This window comes from Bubalus bubalis, chromosome 2 (assembly GCF_019923935.1).
Source record: "Bubalus bubalis isolate 160015118507 breed Murrah chromosome 2, NDDB_SH_1, whole genome shotgun sequence".
Lineage (NCBI taxonomy): Eukaryota > Metazoa > Chordata > Mammalia > Artiodactyla > Bovidae > Bubalus > Bubalus bubalis.
This window is the reverse complement of record NC_059158.1, coordinates 7,030,370-7,042,995: the sequence shown is the minus strand read 5'-3', so window position 1 is coordinate 7,042,995 and position 12,626 is coordinate 7,030,370. Positions and strand designations below refer to the sequence as shown.

The following is a 12,626-nucleotide window of genomic DNA, read 5'->3' as shown; positions in this document are numbered from 1 at the left end:
AGGTTTTTGCGCTGTACATTCTGTGGGTTTGGACAACATGTATAATGACATGTAACAACCAAAGTTGTAGAGTATCATACAAAACAGTTTCACTTCCGCAGAAATCCCTTGTTCCACCCATTCCTTCCTCCCTGCAAACCTCTAGCAACCACTGATCTTTTTATCATCTCCAGTTTTTCATTTTCCACAATGTCATGCAGTTGGAATTACATACCATATAGCCTTTTCAGATTGGCTTCTCTTGCTTCGTAATATCCATTTAAAGTCCCTCGCTGTCTTGTCTTGGCATCTCATTTCTGTTTATCACTGAATAGTATTCCATTGTCTATATGCCCACTCTATCATAGTTTATCCATTCACCAGCTGAAGGACATTTGGTTGTTTCCAAAGTTTGGGCAATTATGAATAAAGCTGCTATGAACGTTCATGTCCATGTTTTTGTATGGATGTCAGTTTTCACTTCACTTGACTCACTGCTGGATCATATAGTAGGAGCATGTTTGATTTTCTAAGAATAAAACTATCTTCCAAAGTGGCTCTACCCTTTTGCATCCCCACCAGCAGTGAATGAGAATTTCTGTTTCTCCACATCCTCACCATCTCTTGGTGGTGTTAGTGTTTTGGATTTTGGTGTTCTAATAAGTGTGTAGTAGTATCTAGTTTTTAATTTGCAACTCCCAGAAGCACAAGCTGGAATCAAGATTGCCAGGAGAAATATCAATAACCTCAGATATGCAAATGATACCATCCTTATGGCAGAAAGTGAAGAGGAACTAAAAAGCCTCTTGATGAAAGTGAAAGAAGAGAGTGAAAAAGTTGGCTTAAAGCTCAACATTCAGAAAACAAAGATCATGGCATCTGGTCCCATCACTTCATGGGAAATAGATGGGGAAACAGTGGAAACAGTTTCAGACTTTATTTTGGGGGGCTCCAAAATCACTGCAGATGGTGATTGCAGCCATGAAATTAAAAGACGCTTACTCCTTGGAAGAAAAGTCATAACCAACCTAGATAGCATATTGAAAAGCAGACACATTACTTTGCCAACAAAGGTCTGTCTAGTCAAGGCTATGGTTTTTCCAGTGGTCATGTATGCATGTGAAAGTCGGACTGTGAAGAAAGCTGAGCGCTGAAGAATTGATGCTTTTGAACTGTGGTGTGTCCCTTGGAGTGGAGGGAGATCCAACCAGTCCATTCTGAAGGAGATCAGTCCTGGGTGTTCTCTGGAAGGAATGATGCTAAAGCTGAAACTCCAGTACTCTGGCCACCTCATGCAAAGAGTTGACTCATTGGAAAAGACCCTGACGCTGGGAGGGATTAGGGGCAGGAGAAGGGGACGACAGAGGATGAGATGGCTGGATGGCATCACCGACTCAGTGGACATGAGTTTGGGTAAACTCCGGGAATTGGTGATGGACAGGGAGGCCTGGTGTGCTGCGATTCATGGGGTTGCAAAGAGTCAGACACGACTGAGCAACTGAAGTGCACTGCTCCATATAAACTTCTAGTATTAGTTTACCACTATCGACAACATAACTGGGTTTTTAAAATTAGGATTCCAATGAGCAAGCAATATGGGTCAAGTCGGGAAGACATCTTGACACTCTTCAGCCTTCCTGCTGCTGCTAAGTCGCTTCAGTCGTATCCGACTCTGTGCAACCCCATAGACGGCAGTCCACCAGGCTCCTCCGTCCATGGGATTTTCCAGGCAAGAGTACTGGAGTGGGTGCCATCGCCTTCCCCGTCAGCTTTCCTATTCACGTACAGTAACTGTCACTCTAGGTACATCTTCTTTCATTAGACTGTCATTTTCCTCATAGATCTTATACGTATTTGTTGGATTTATACCCATTTACTTGTTCGTTTACAAGGAAGCAAATGACTTTTTTATACTAAAATTATACCCTAATACCTGTTCTAATCACTTATAACATTAAATAATTAAATCCAGGACGTTTTTTTCCCCCCAGGAAAATTTCTTTGAAATTTTCTACATAAACAATCATGTCATCTGCAAACAAAAATAGTTTTATTCTTCCTTCTCAATCTATAGCATACTATTAATTTCCTTTCCGTGTCTTATTGAACTAGCCAGGACTTCCAGTACAATGCTCAATAAAAGTGGTGAGTGTGAACATCCTTGCCCTCATCCTGATCTTAGCAGGAAAACATTCAGTTTTGCCTTATTAAACAAGATGTTAACCGTAGGGTTTTTTTTTTTTAATAGATTTTCTTGATTAAGTTGAAGATGTTCCTATATTTGAGAGTTTTTATTATGAAGAGTGTTAGCTTCTGTCAAATGCTTCTTCTGCATCTACTGAGAATGATCACTGATCGTAAGATTTTTGTTCTTTAGTCTGTTGATACGATAGATTACAGTAATTGATTTTCAAATGCCTGAGACAGTTTTGTATACCTAGAATAAATCCCACTTGATCATGTTATGTAATTCTCTGTATATATTGTTGGATGTGATTTGCTAATATTTTGTTGAGTATTTCTACACCTACGTTCATATATATATAGAGAAATAGAGACCAAAACTTTTCACTAGGTTTGAAAATATTTTAAATTAAATGTGAAAACAACATAAATATGTGAAGCAAAGATTAATCATAAATACCAGAAAAAACACAGAGTTGGAGGTTTTTCTTAATAAACAGATCCAGAGGCCTTAAAAATAAGACATGAGTAACCCAGCAAACAAAGTGTATCCAACATACATACTATATAGACTTTTGACCAATAAGGCAAAATGCTAACATTTAACATGCACAAAAAGTTTACATTAGGCTGCAAAGAAAATGTCAAATAATAGAAATATATAAACTACTTCTTTATACAGTAGAGTAATAGAATAAAAAAGTATTACTTAAACATTATCCCTTAAAAATTCAAAAATATTTTTCTAAACACTTCAAAGTCAAAAGGGAAAATCAAATTGAAATAAATACCCTTAGAAATGGAAAATGACAGACCTCTGTATTAAAACTTGTAAAAGTCAGTCAAAACAGATTGCAAAGAAAAAACCATACCCTTGTTCCATTTACGAGAGAAACAAAACCACTGAAGACATGGTGAACCTAAGCGTTCAGCTTAAGAGACTAGAAAGAGGAATAACAACTTTCAAAAGTACAAAGGAATTAAAGTAAAAGGATAACATAATGTCCCAGGAGCAACAAGCGTCATCGAGCACCAGGTCTTGGCTTCCAATACACTGTCCAATAAAAGAAACCAGGGCTCCTTGGAGAAATGGTCGATTCTGGCGCTGGGGTGTGAAACATACAAGATGAGCCTTGAGCCTCTTACAGTGCCAGGAAATAGTGAAGTCCTATAAAAACAAAAGCAAGAAAGCAAAAAAAAAAAAAAGCCTACACTGACTAGCTATATCAATGTGCCATGGGACAACTAAAAGAGCGCCCCATGTTCAAAACCGCAACAATCTGAACAAGAAAATCAATGCAGAAGTATTGGATTACAACCCAAACCAGAAAATAATCATACCTAAGCCCACACTGAAAGAGTGGATGGCTGGATGGATCTACAGACAGGGACAAGGAGACATCTTCCACACACTCAAATTCCATGTAATTTTTATGTAGACACTCTGACCTCAGGAGGCAGAGCACAACTCTCCATTTCTTAAGCATGGAGCATGCAGAGTGACTTCCTTTCAGAGTACCACATGGGAAAGTGGGGGAAAAGGGAGTAACTTCACCATGGAGAAGCCTGAGGAACACTATCTCAGCCAGATGATCAATGTCAGCATCAACAATAATGTATATATGTTCATACATGTAACCTCCATCTGATGGGATGAAATCGACACTTCATCTCTGTGATCTTCCTCCTAAAAAAAACCCAGATCCCAGTCTAATCACGAGAAAGACACGAGACAAATCTCAACGGAAACGCATTCTACACAACACCTGATCAGTATTCCTCAAAACTCGGTCACCAAAAGCAAGGAAAGTCGAAAGGATGGTCACAGCCATGAGGACCCTACATGGCAACTAAATGTAATATGCTATCCTAGATAAGATCATGGAACAGAAAATGGGTATTAGTTTAAAAATAAGAAAAACTGAATAAAGTATGAATTAGTGATAATGTAGCAGTACTGGTTCATTAGTTGTTAACCAATGTATTATGCTAAAGTAAGACTTACTAATAGTAACAAAACTGTCAAATATCCTACAATACTCTTAACAGAAGTACAAAGAACTATGCGAATAAAACTCTAAAATGTTTTAAGACTAAAAAAAAAAAAAAAATTTGAATTACATGAAGGGACATACAATCTCCTAGATTGGAGAGTAAATATTTTATATACAAACAGCTCATACATTTCAATATATTAAAAAAAATTAAAACTGGAGATCTAAATAGACATTTTCCTAAAGACATACACATGGCCAACAGGCACACAGAAAGATGTTCATTGTTGCTAATTATTATAGAAATGCACATTGAAACTACAAGGTGTCATTTCACACCACTCAGTGGCCACTATCTCAAAAAGTCTATAAAGAACAAACGCTGGGAGGGTGTGCAGAAAAGGGAACATCCTGCAGTGTCGGTGGGAATGTAAACCGGTGCAGCCACCATAGAGGACAGCGTGGAGGTTCCTTTAAAAATAGAGCTCCCATACGATTCAGGGATCCTATTCCTGGAAAGGTATCCAGAGAAAACTGTAATTCAAAGACACACGCAACCCAGTGTTCACAGAAGCACTATTTACCACAGCCAAGACAGAGAAGCAACCTAATGTCCAAAAACAGACAAACGGATAAAGCCAGGGTACATACACACAATGGAATATTACTCAGCCATAAAAAGAAGGAAATAATGCAACATGGATGGACCCAGAGACTTCTATACTAAACGAAGTTAGGCAAATATGACATCACTTCTAAGTGGAATCTAAAATATGATGCAAATGAACTTACCAATGAGATTGAGACTCAGAAACACGGAACAGACTTGTGGTTTCCAAAGCGGAGGGCAGGTGGGAGGGATGGTGTGGGAGTCTGGGCTTAGTAGATACAAGCTATTATATACAGAATGGATAAACAAGATCTTATTGTACAGCACAGGGAACTATATTCAATATTCGGTATAAACCATAATGGAAAAAAATATGAAAAAGAATGTATGTGTGTATATATATATATATGTGCATATATAACAGAATCACTCTGGTATACAACAGAAATTAACACATTGTAAATGAACTATACCTCAATAAAATAAATAAAGAAAAAACTGGCTGTGGCAGACATGTCAAACCATGTCATACACAAAGATGAGAAAAGTAAAGTTTCTTTCAAGGAACAAGCCAATCCATAAAATTGATTCATAAGTGCCTGAATAATATAGAAGAAATCCAATCAATACCAGTGAGAGTTGAGGTAAGTAGCAAATGTATCCCCTCCCTTTTTTTTTTTAAAGGGGAAAAGCAAAGGAAGGGGTACCAGAATGAGTTAACTCAATGTTGAAAGAAAGTGAAAATGTGTAATTAGTAACATGTCCAATGTAGAGACCAAAGTAATTCATTCCAGTTATAAACAGTTCTCTCAGGTTTCACATTTATAAATTAACTAGTTAACCACAATTTCATTTTTTCTTTTTTGATTATGCAGTCCCACTAATCTTAGAAATCCAAGCCTAAATGCAATGTATAATCAAATAACTTCCCTTCCTTGGTTTTTACATTATTCAAAATGGCTAATTCCTAAATAAAATATCAATAAAAACACCTTCATGTTCTTTTATCTTCGTTATTCACATCTCATTCTAGAGAGCTGTTCTAGAGAGCTCTGGCAATGAAGAACACACTGCAGAAAATATCATTTACAATAAACTTTATTTTAATTGATTTTATTTAACATAATTTCAAAGTAGGTCTGTGCTCTAAGATAAGCAAAAGAATAGATATCCTAAATTTCATTAAGAGATCCTTTTCATACTGTTTCTTGAGCAGCGCAAAGGGCTTGGAGGGCCCCAATTGTAACAGCCTAACATTCTATCCCTGGAGATGTTACCTAGAGATACAGAAAGAACAGGTAACACCAAAATACAAGAATTAAACTTTATGAGAGTACCACAGGAAGAAACACTTTTGTGTTACACCTTACCCATCTCTTTAGAGCTGTAATGATAATGACCGATTTTTTTATCTCTGCAAAGTTCAGTGCTGTTTTTTGGTCTGTTTTTAAGAAAAATGTCAAGAATACATGAAAATGCTGTACTTGTTTATCTTAATACATGAAAAAGAGTAGAAGTTTTAAAAATTCTTCATGAGTCCAAGCTGGGCCATGACTATTACTGATGGGGTTTACTCAAGGCACTGATTCCAAGTTTGACGACCATCAGCAAACTGTGCAAAGCAAACACATAAAAAAAAAATCAGGTCAAGAACAGCACAGGCACTCGACTATTTTTAAGGGACTAGGACTCAGCAGGTTCCCCACAAGTACGTGCCGAGGTGGTGCCAAGGCAGAGCCAGCAGAGATGGACTCCAACCCCTGGAGCCGCCAAAGGAAGAACACGCCACGGGCAGTTCTGCGCTCAGGCTTTGAAATCATACACGGGAGTCAAAGTTCCTAATCGAGCTGCCAGTACTTCAAAGATGAGAAACAAGGCTGCAGAGCCCACGGCCTCCCCCGCCACAGAGGCCGGTAACGCAGACCTCCAGCCTGCCAGCTGACATGGCTCTTGACCTTGGTCTACACCGAGTGTAAGATTTTACTCCTGACAGCACCCTGACTATGATCAAAGTCGGTGAGTAAGCTTCTTCCAAAGCAGATTTTAAAAATTCTATCTTCGGGTTATCTTTATTAAAGACTACATTTTAAGATCAACCTGGTTTGGATTTTACAATCAAAGTTAATTACAAAACAGGATTCGATCAGAATTTCTTTTTAGCAAAATTTTCAATAATAAAGGACACCAATACAGCTGAGATATGTACGGACCCCAAGCTGCAAATCACAGCAGTGGGTGCAGTCACGGCTTCGCAGCGAAGCCACCTCCCCTACAGGGAGGAGCCAAGCGGGACCAGAGCTCAGATGTGAGAGCAAAACCATTTCAGAAGTGAATGAGTATCCTCATCTCATGATGGCATGAAATCAACTGTTTTTGCAGTCTTTGCTATTTGTGGATAAATCCAATCATTTCAGGTGATGCTCAGCATCAGGTACACTGAAACAAGGACCCTTCTGAATGTCTACAGCGTTGGGGACACTGAACTAAAGCTAGCAATACAGCAGAGTACCTGGCACCTGCAATCAGGCCTGCTGGCATGAATTTTCTAGAGTTGTAGAATCTCATCCCCATGATGCCAGCCAAGGTTCCAGATGTGACTGGTGGAAAGATAAAGAGAGTCACAGATCACTACATCTTATAGGTGACAGGACGGAAAAGTGGCCAACTTCCCACCCATCTTTCAAAGGCTCAGACCCGATCTCATAATCCTCCTCCCCCGAGCTGGGGACCTCCACGCTGTCCACATTTAATGGGACCAAGTATTAACACCAACACTGGAATCAAAGGCTCTCAGTGTCTGAGCCCAGCCTGCCTCAGCCTCACCTCCTACCACTCTTCAGCCATAATTCTCGTTTTCTCCTACACTGCTGTGGGAGTTTTTGTCCCCTACTCGTTGCCGATGCTGTTTGCCCTGTATGCGCTCAGGCTCTTCCCATTCCATGTTTTATTAATTCCCACCACCTGTCTCGCAGCAGGTGCCGGGGACACAACCGTCATCACAGAGATCTCTGCCCTAACAGTGCTTCAAGCTTGATGCGGCTGACTTGAACGAATCACACAAAAATTTAAAAGTACAATCTGTACTGTCGTTTGAGTCATGAAGTCGTGTCCAACTCTTTTGTGACCCCGTGGACTGTAGCCCACCAGGCTCCCCTGTCCGTGCGACTTCCCAGGCAAGAACACTGGAGTGGGTCGCCTCCAGGGGATCTTCCCAACCCAGGGAACGAGCCTGTGTGTCCTGCGCTGGCAGGTGGGCTCTTCGCCGCTGAGCCACCAGGGAGCCCATAATCTGTGTCACAGCTGCAATGAATGCGATACAGTGACGTCATGCCGGGCGTCCGGCCCATGCAGGGAGCAGGGCTTGCTGAGAGAGGGGAGACTGAGCCGTAATGTGAAGAGAGGTGGCGGATGAGCTAAGGGCAGGAACGTGGGTCCAGGCAGGGGGCCCGGCGGTGGGGGATGTGCTGAGGCACAGAAACCCACCAGAGCCGGGGAGAGGGCCACCCCTGCAGAGCCCCGCGGGCCCAGGCAGGGACTGGGGTCTTCATCCGGGCGGTGCGAAGCCATTAACAGACACGAGCAGAGGGATACGCAAGCAGAGCTGCCGTCTGAAAATACGGCTGCAGCCGCAGCACAGGGAACCGGCTGCAGGGCACCCGTGAGGAAACTCCCTCGGGAACGCAGGCAACGGCGGAGCTGACAAGACGTGGATGACGGCCGTGGAGGCTGAGAAGGGGACAACTTGGGATGTGGGCTGGGGGCGGGGCTGACAGGACCTGCTGATGAAATGGACAAGAGGGATGGGAAGAGAGCAAGGGAGACCCAAGTGGATGGAGCACAAGAGAAGACGTGAAGCCAGGTCGGAGCTGATGCCTGGACACGCCTGGAAACTTCCATGCAGGAAAGCGGATACACACGAGCAAGGCTTGGCAGAGAGAGAAATCTGGGTGGTCTGTGAACTGGTGGTGATTGGAGGCCTGGGCTTCAATGATCTTGCCAAGTGAGAGAGTTTGAAGAAGATAAAGAGAGCCAGGTTTTAAGAACCTCAGTATTTAATGGTCAAAAAAGATGGGTGGACAAAACAGACAGAAAAGACAGACGAAAGAGAATGAGAAAATACAAGAAAAAAAAACAAGAGAATGGAAAACAGATTGGCATACTGTGCTGAGAACAGCTGAAAGGTCAAAACAAAGGACTGAAGGACTGAAAAACGGACACTGAATTTGGAAAAACACAGGGTCCTGGCAGCCTCGGGGGGAGTTATTCTTTGACTGAGATGAACAGAAGTGGAGGCCTAAGTGGGTTAAGAATGTGAGCTGAGGAAGTGAAAATGGGAGGGTGATGGATTTTTTTTAAGAGAAGTTTCTGAAGAGGAAGAAGGGCAGCAACTGAAGAAAGAAGTGGGGTCACGAAAGGTCCCTTTTCTGTTGTTGTTTTTAAATGGGTGAGAGCTGAGCACGTGGGTATGTTCAGGGCTGGCATCACGGACAGGGTAGAGCTCAGAGAAGGGGGCGGGCAGAGACCCACAGCCTGGGAGGAGGGACGCGCCTGGAGACTGGGCGTTCGCAGGGACGGCGTCGGAAACGGGACTCGGGGATCTGAGGCGCTTGGGGGCAGAGCTGGGCGCCTCCTCGTCCCCCACTGCTGACGGGACGAAGGACTGGGGCTCCCTCGCTCCCCGCACAGCCATGAGGACCAGAACTGGGGTTTCCTCGAGCGGTTTGGGGGAGGGGTGGAGGCAGCAGGGGGCCCACAAGCCCCCATAGGGTGTCTGGCACAAGCCCTGTGGGTGGGGCTCAGGAGAAACATAGCCAAGCCACTCAGATAAGACGGAACCTTCACCCCCGCTCTCTCACATCTGGGCTGCTCACAGGACATGGCAGAAGCCCGCGGCCACCTGCAGTCCCCAGGCTCCCTGAAGGCCGGGCCTCTGTCTCATACACTTTGTTTATGTCTAAAGGACGAATAAACGACTTTCACATGGGAAAAACGCAATACCGATGCGGACCTCACCAGACACGCAGCCCTTCAGCGATGCTCCAGCAGACAGTTCTCAAGAGGGCAATCACAATGGTTAAGAGACATGTACTTGCCCTCTACATGTTTAAGGCTGACCTCACGGGGTCAACCTCCATTTGGGAGGGAGGAAAACTTTACCCTCTATGTAAAAGATCAGCAGCAACGGGTTCAAACCCCCTCCTTTCAAACCTTCCCCAGGACTTGGCAGAAGCGGGAGAAGCATCTCAGTCTGAAGAACCCGCCGCATCCCACCAACCCAGGGACGCATCAGGGAGACGGTGAAACGACGTACCTAAGAAAAGCCAAATGTTCTTCGGATCCTGAGACAGCTGATAGGAACCCAGGCCGGCGAGACCACCGAAGAGGAGCCCGGCAGCCAGGGATGGAACACTGCCTGGAGGGACGCACACATACACACCTGCGTTGTCCTGGCAGATACTCACTCTGCAACAGAATCCCCCAGGCGCACCACCTCCCCCCGACCCCCAGCCCCGAGGAAGCAGCAAAGGGAACGTCTCCCAGTGCCGTTCAAGACCAAGGTGTCCTCATGCAGAAAAATGTTTGGGGGAGATTGCTTTTTCTACTGGAGAAGTCAGGGCCATAACCACACCACCCCCCTCTCCTCTGACAGGCAGGGCAGCTCCAAAGGAGAAGAGGAGGCTCCTGGCCAGGCTTGATTAGCCTTGAAAAGACTGGAACTGCCCATGGGCACAACCTCGGGCTCAGCCCCCAAAGGAAGGGGAAACAGGGTCAATGAGTTAAAAACGGATTTGGAGAACGGGTTCTGGTGTGTGTGCTGGTGGTGGGGAAGCAGGCAAGGAAGGCTCCTGGAAAACAGCCAGATTCACAGACACACCTGTGCCTGGCTTCACGCAGAGACTTCAAAATTGTTCACGTGAAGATGAGAGGCTTTCTCCCACTTAAAGAGCAGAGATGGCCCTCCGGGGTCAAGGCTGATGAATGGCAGGTGATGATAATGACCATCTATTACCATCCCTAACCTGCATCTTTAGATAAAGAGGCAAAAACAAGTGACTGGACTAGAAGCCTGGTTTAGCTCAGCCAGATAACCTTGAGGCGAGTAAAGGAGCAGCTATGGGGCTGATGATAAGCAGGCTCTCCAAAGAGGAGGCTTAAACCAAACCTGACTCCAACAAGACTGTAGTCTGGGAGCACTGGGGACTTGTTCTTCAACGGGAACAAGATTTCACGAGGTTAAATAACCGCAAACCATACCTGCTTTTGCATAGCCAATGATCCCGCCGGAAGCAACCAGTGCTGCATAGCCAAAGCCAAGCCAGTGTAAAGGCACTCTGAAACAGAACAGTAAGACACTGGTGTCAAACGTGTTCTAAAAAACACGTAACCGTAGGATGGGATCAAAAAGGTCATCAACCCTATCCCTGTACAAGTGCTTATAAATCCCAGCGAGGTAAGATGGCCTGCCTAGGTCAGCAGCAGAGCTGGGACCTAAGCACAAGTCCCTGTGGGGGGTGTACAGTCCATCCTTCCATAACCCCAGCTGCCCTGCAGTCTTGGCTCAGTGCCCTTTGCAGATGAGGAAAGAAACTGCATCTGAGAAGCTCCTGGCTATTCCACCCCCACCCACCGGGCACTTACAGCGGGCCAGAGTCCTTCGGCATTGTTCTCTTTCACCTTCTCCAAACCAGGCCTGTACCTGCAAAGGAGGGGCTGGATCAAAGATGGTCAACAGCACAGCTCCCTAGCAGACAGGAAGAGGTGGGTCAAGTTCCAGTTCCAGCTCTGGGGAGCTAAGAAGTAATGGCTCAACTTTTCTAAGCCTCAGTTTCCTTCACTGTTTACCTACCCTGCGCAAACTTCCCATGGCTAGGACCGGCATCAAATGGGATAATACCTAAAAAGCACTTTGCACACAGTACCTGCTGAACAAACAGCAACCATTCTGGTAATAATCTAAGTTCTAATAACACAGGCCCACAGGAAACTTCACTGACCAGCTCTGTACAGTTAATAAGCTAATCTTTTCATTATCTAACCAAGTTATAATTAAATTGTAAAATAAACACTTTTGTGCCCTTAATTCAAGTATTTTAATTACCCTTTCTGGGAGGAGGGGTTACTGCTTTTCAACCCCGCCCAAAGAATTAGATTATTTCAAGCCAACATTTATAACACTTTCAGACAGTTAATTTTACATCTCTCATAGTTACTGTTAGATTGGGGGGGGGGGGGCGAGAGGAAGGATAAAAAATACAAAAACCCAAGCCGTAATTACGTAGAGTGCTACACCTCTGGCAAACTAGGATGTAACTAATTTCTTAAATGCATCTGGTATCCATTGGGGCTAAGCTTGAAAGCAACACACAGCTCTTCTATAAGGGTTAGGTGACTTGGAATCTTACCACCGTCATTAACTCGACGTAGCACTGCGTCGAGCATTGCACCCAGATTTTTAAAGAGATGAACGGATAAAATCTCCAGGAAACTAATTAGCTAATTAAATCAGTAAGCACCTGCCAAGAGCTCAGGGTTCCCGCAGGATTCACTACCCACTAGAAGGACAGCAGAGAAAAGCAACCATCGCGCAGCCTAAAGCCGCCGCCTGGATCCTGGAGAAGAGCAGAGGGCAGCAAAGCCTCTCAGGTAATTTCTAAAAGTCAAAACCTGCGTAAAATAATAATAATTCCAAAGCACACGAACCTCCTTCCCGAATGTCTGCCCGCACAGGTCGACCAGGGCGTACTCGCCTCCGGGCAGGGAGTCGCGATCCCGCCGGAAGTGTTGCGGCGCGTTTTCTGCGTCCCGGGGGCGGGGCTAGAGAGGTGGGGCGGGGTTGAAGCGTGGGGGCGGGGCTAGAG

At 44.4% G+C, this 12,626-nt stretch overlaps 1 protein-coding gene across 1 annotated transcript; it reads right to left on the bottom strand.

Annotated features, from left to right (window-relative positions):
• Positions 1-5,847: 5,847 nt before the first annotated feature.
• Positions 5,848-12,606, bottom strand: LOC102402580 (transmembrane protein 14C). Its single transcript, XM_006057759.4, has 6 exons — positions 12,469-12,606; positions 11,407-11,464; positions 11,023-11,099; positions 10,079-10,180; positions 7,277-7,364; positions 5,848-6,379 (listed from the first exon to the last, which is right to left on the bottom strand). The coding sequence occupies exons 2-6, from the start codon at positions 11,427-11,429 to the stop codon at positions 6,325-6,327; spliced, it is 345 nt and encodes a 114-aa protein (XP_006057821.1). The 5' UTR covers positions 11,430-11,464; positions 12,469-12,606; the 3' UTR covers positions 5,848-6,324.
• Positions 12,607-12,626: the final 20 nt, after the last annotated feature.

Bases quoted from the DNA above. Each gene is read 5' to 3' on its own strand.
- LOC102402580 (XM_006057759.4), bottom strand. From the start codon at position 11,429: ATGCCGAAGGACTCTGGCCCGCT. The intron at 11,100-11,406 runs GTAAGTGCCCGG...GTTCTGTTTCAG, and splicing joins CCGAAGGACTCTGGCCCGCT to AGTGCCTTTACACTGGCTTG. The intron at 7,365-10,078 runs GTACGTCGTTTC...TCTTTCCACCAG, and splicing joins GAACATTTGGCTTTTCTTAG to TCACATCTGGAACCTTGGCT.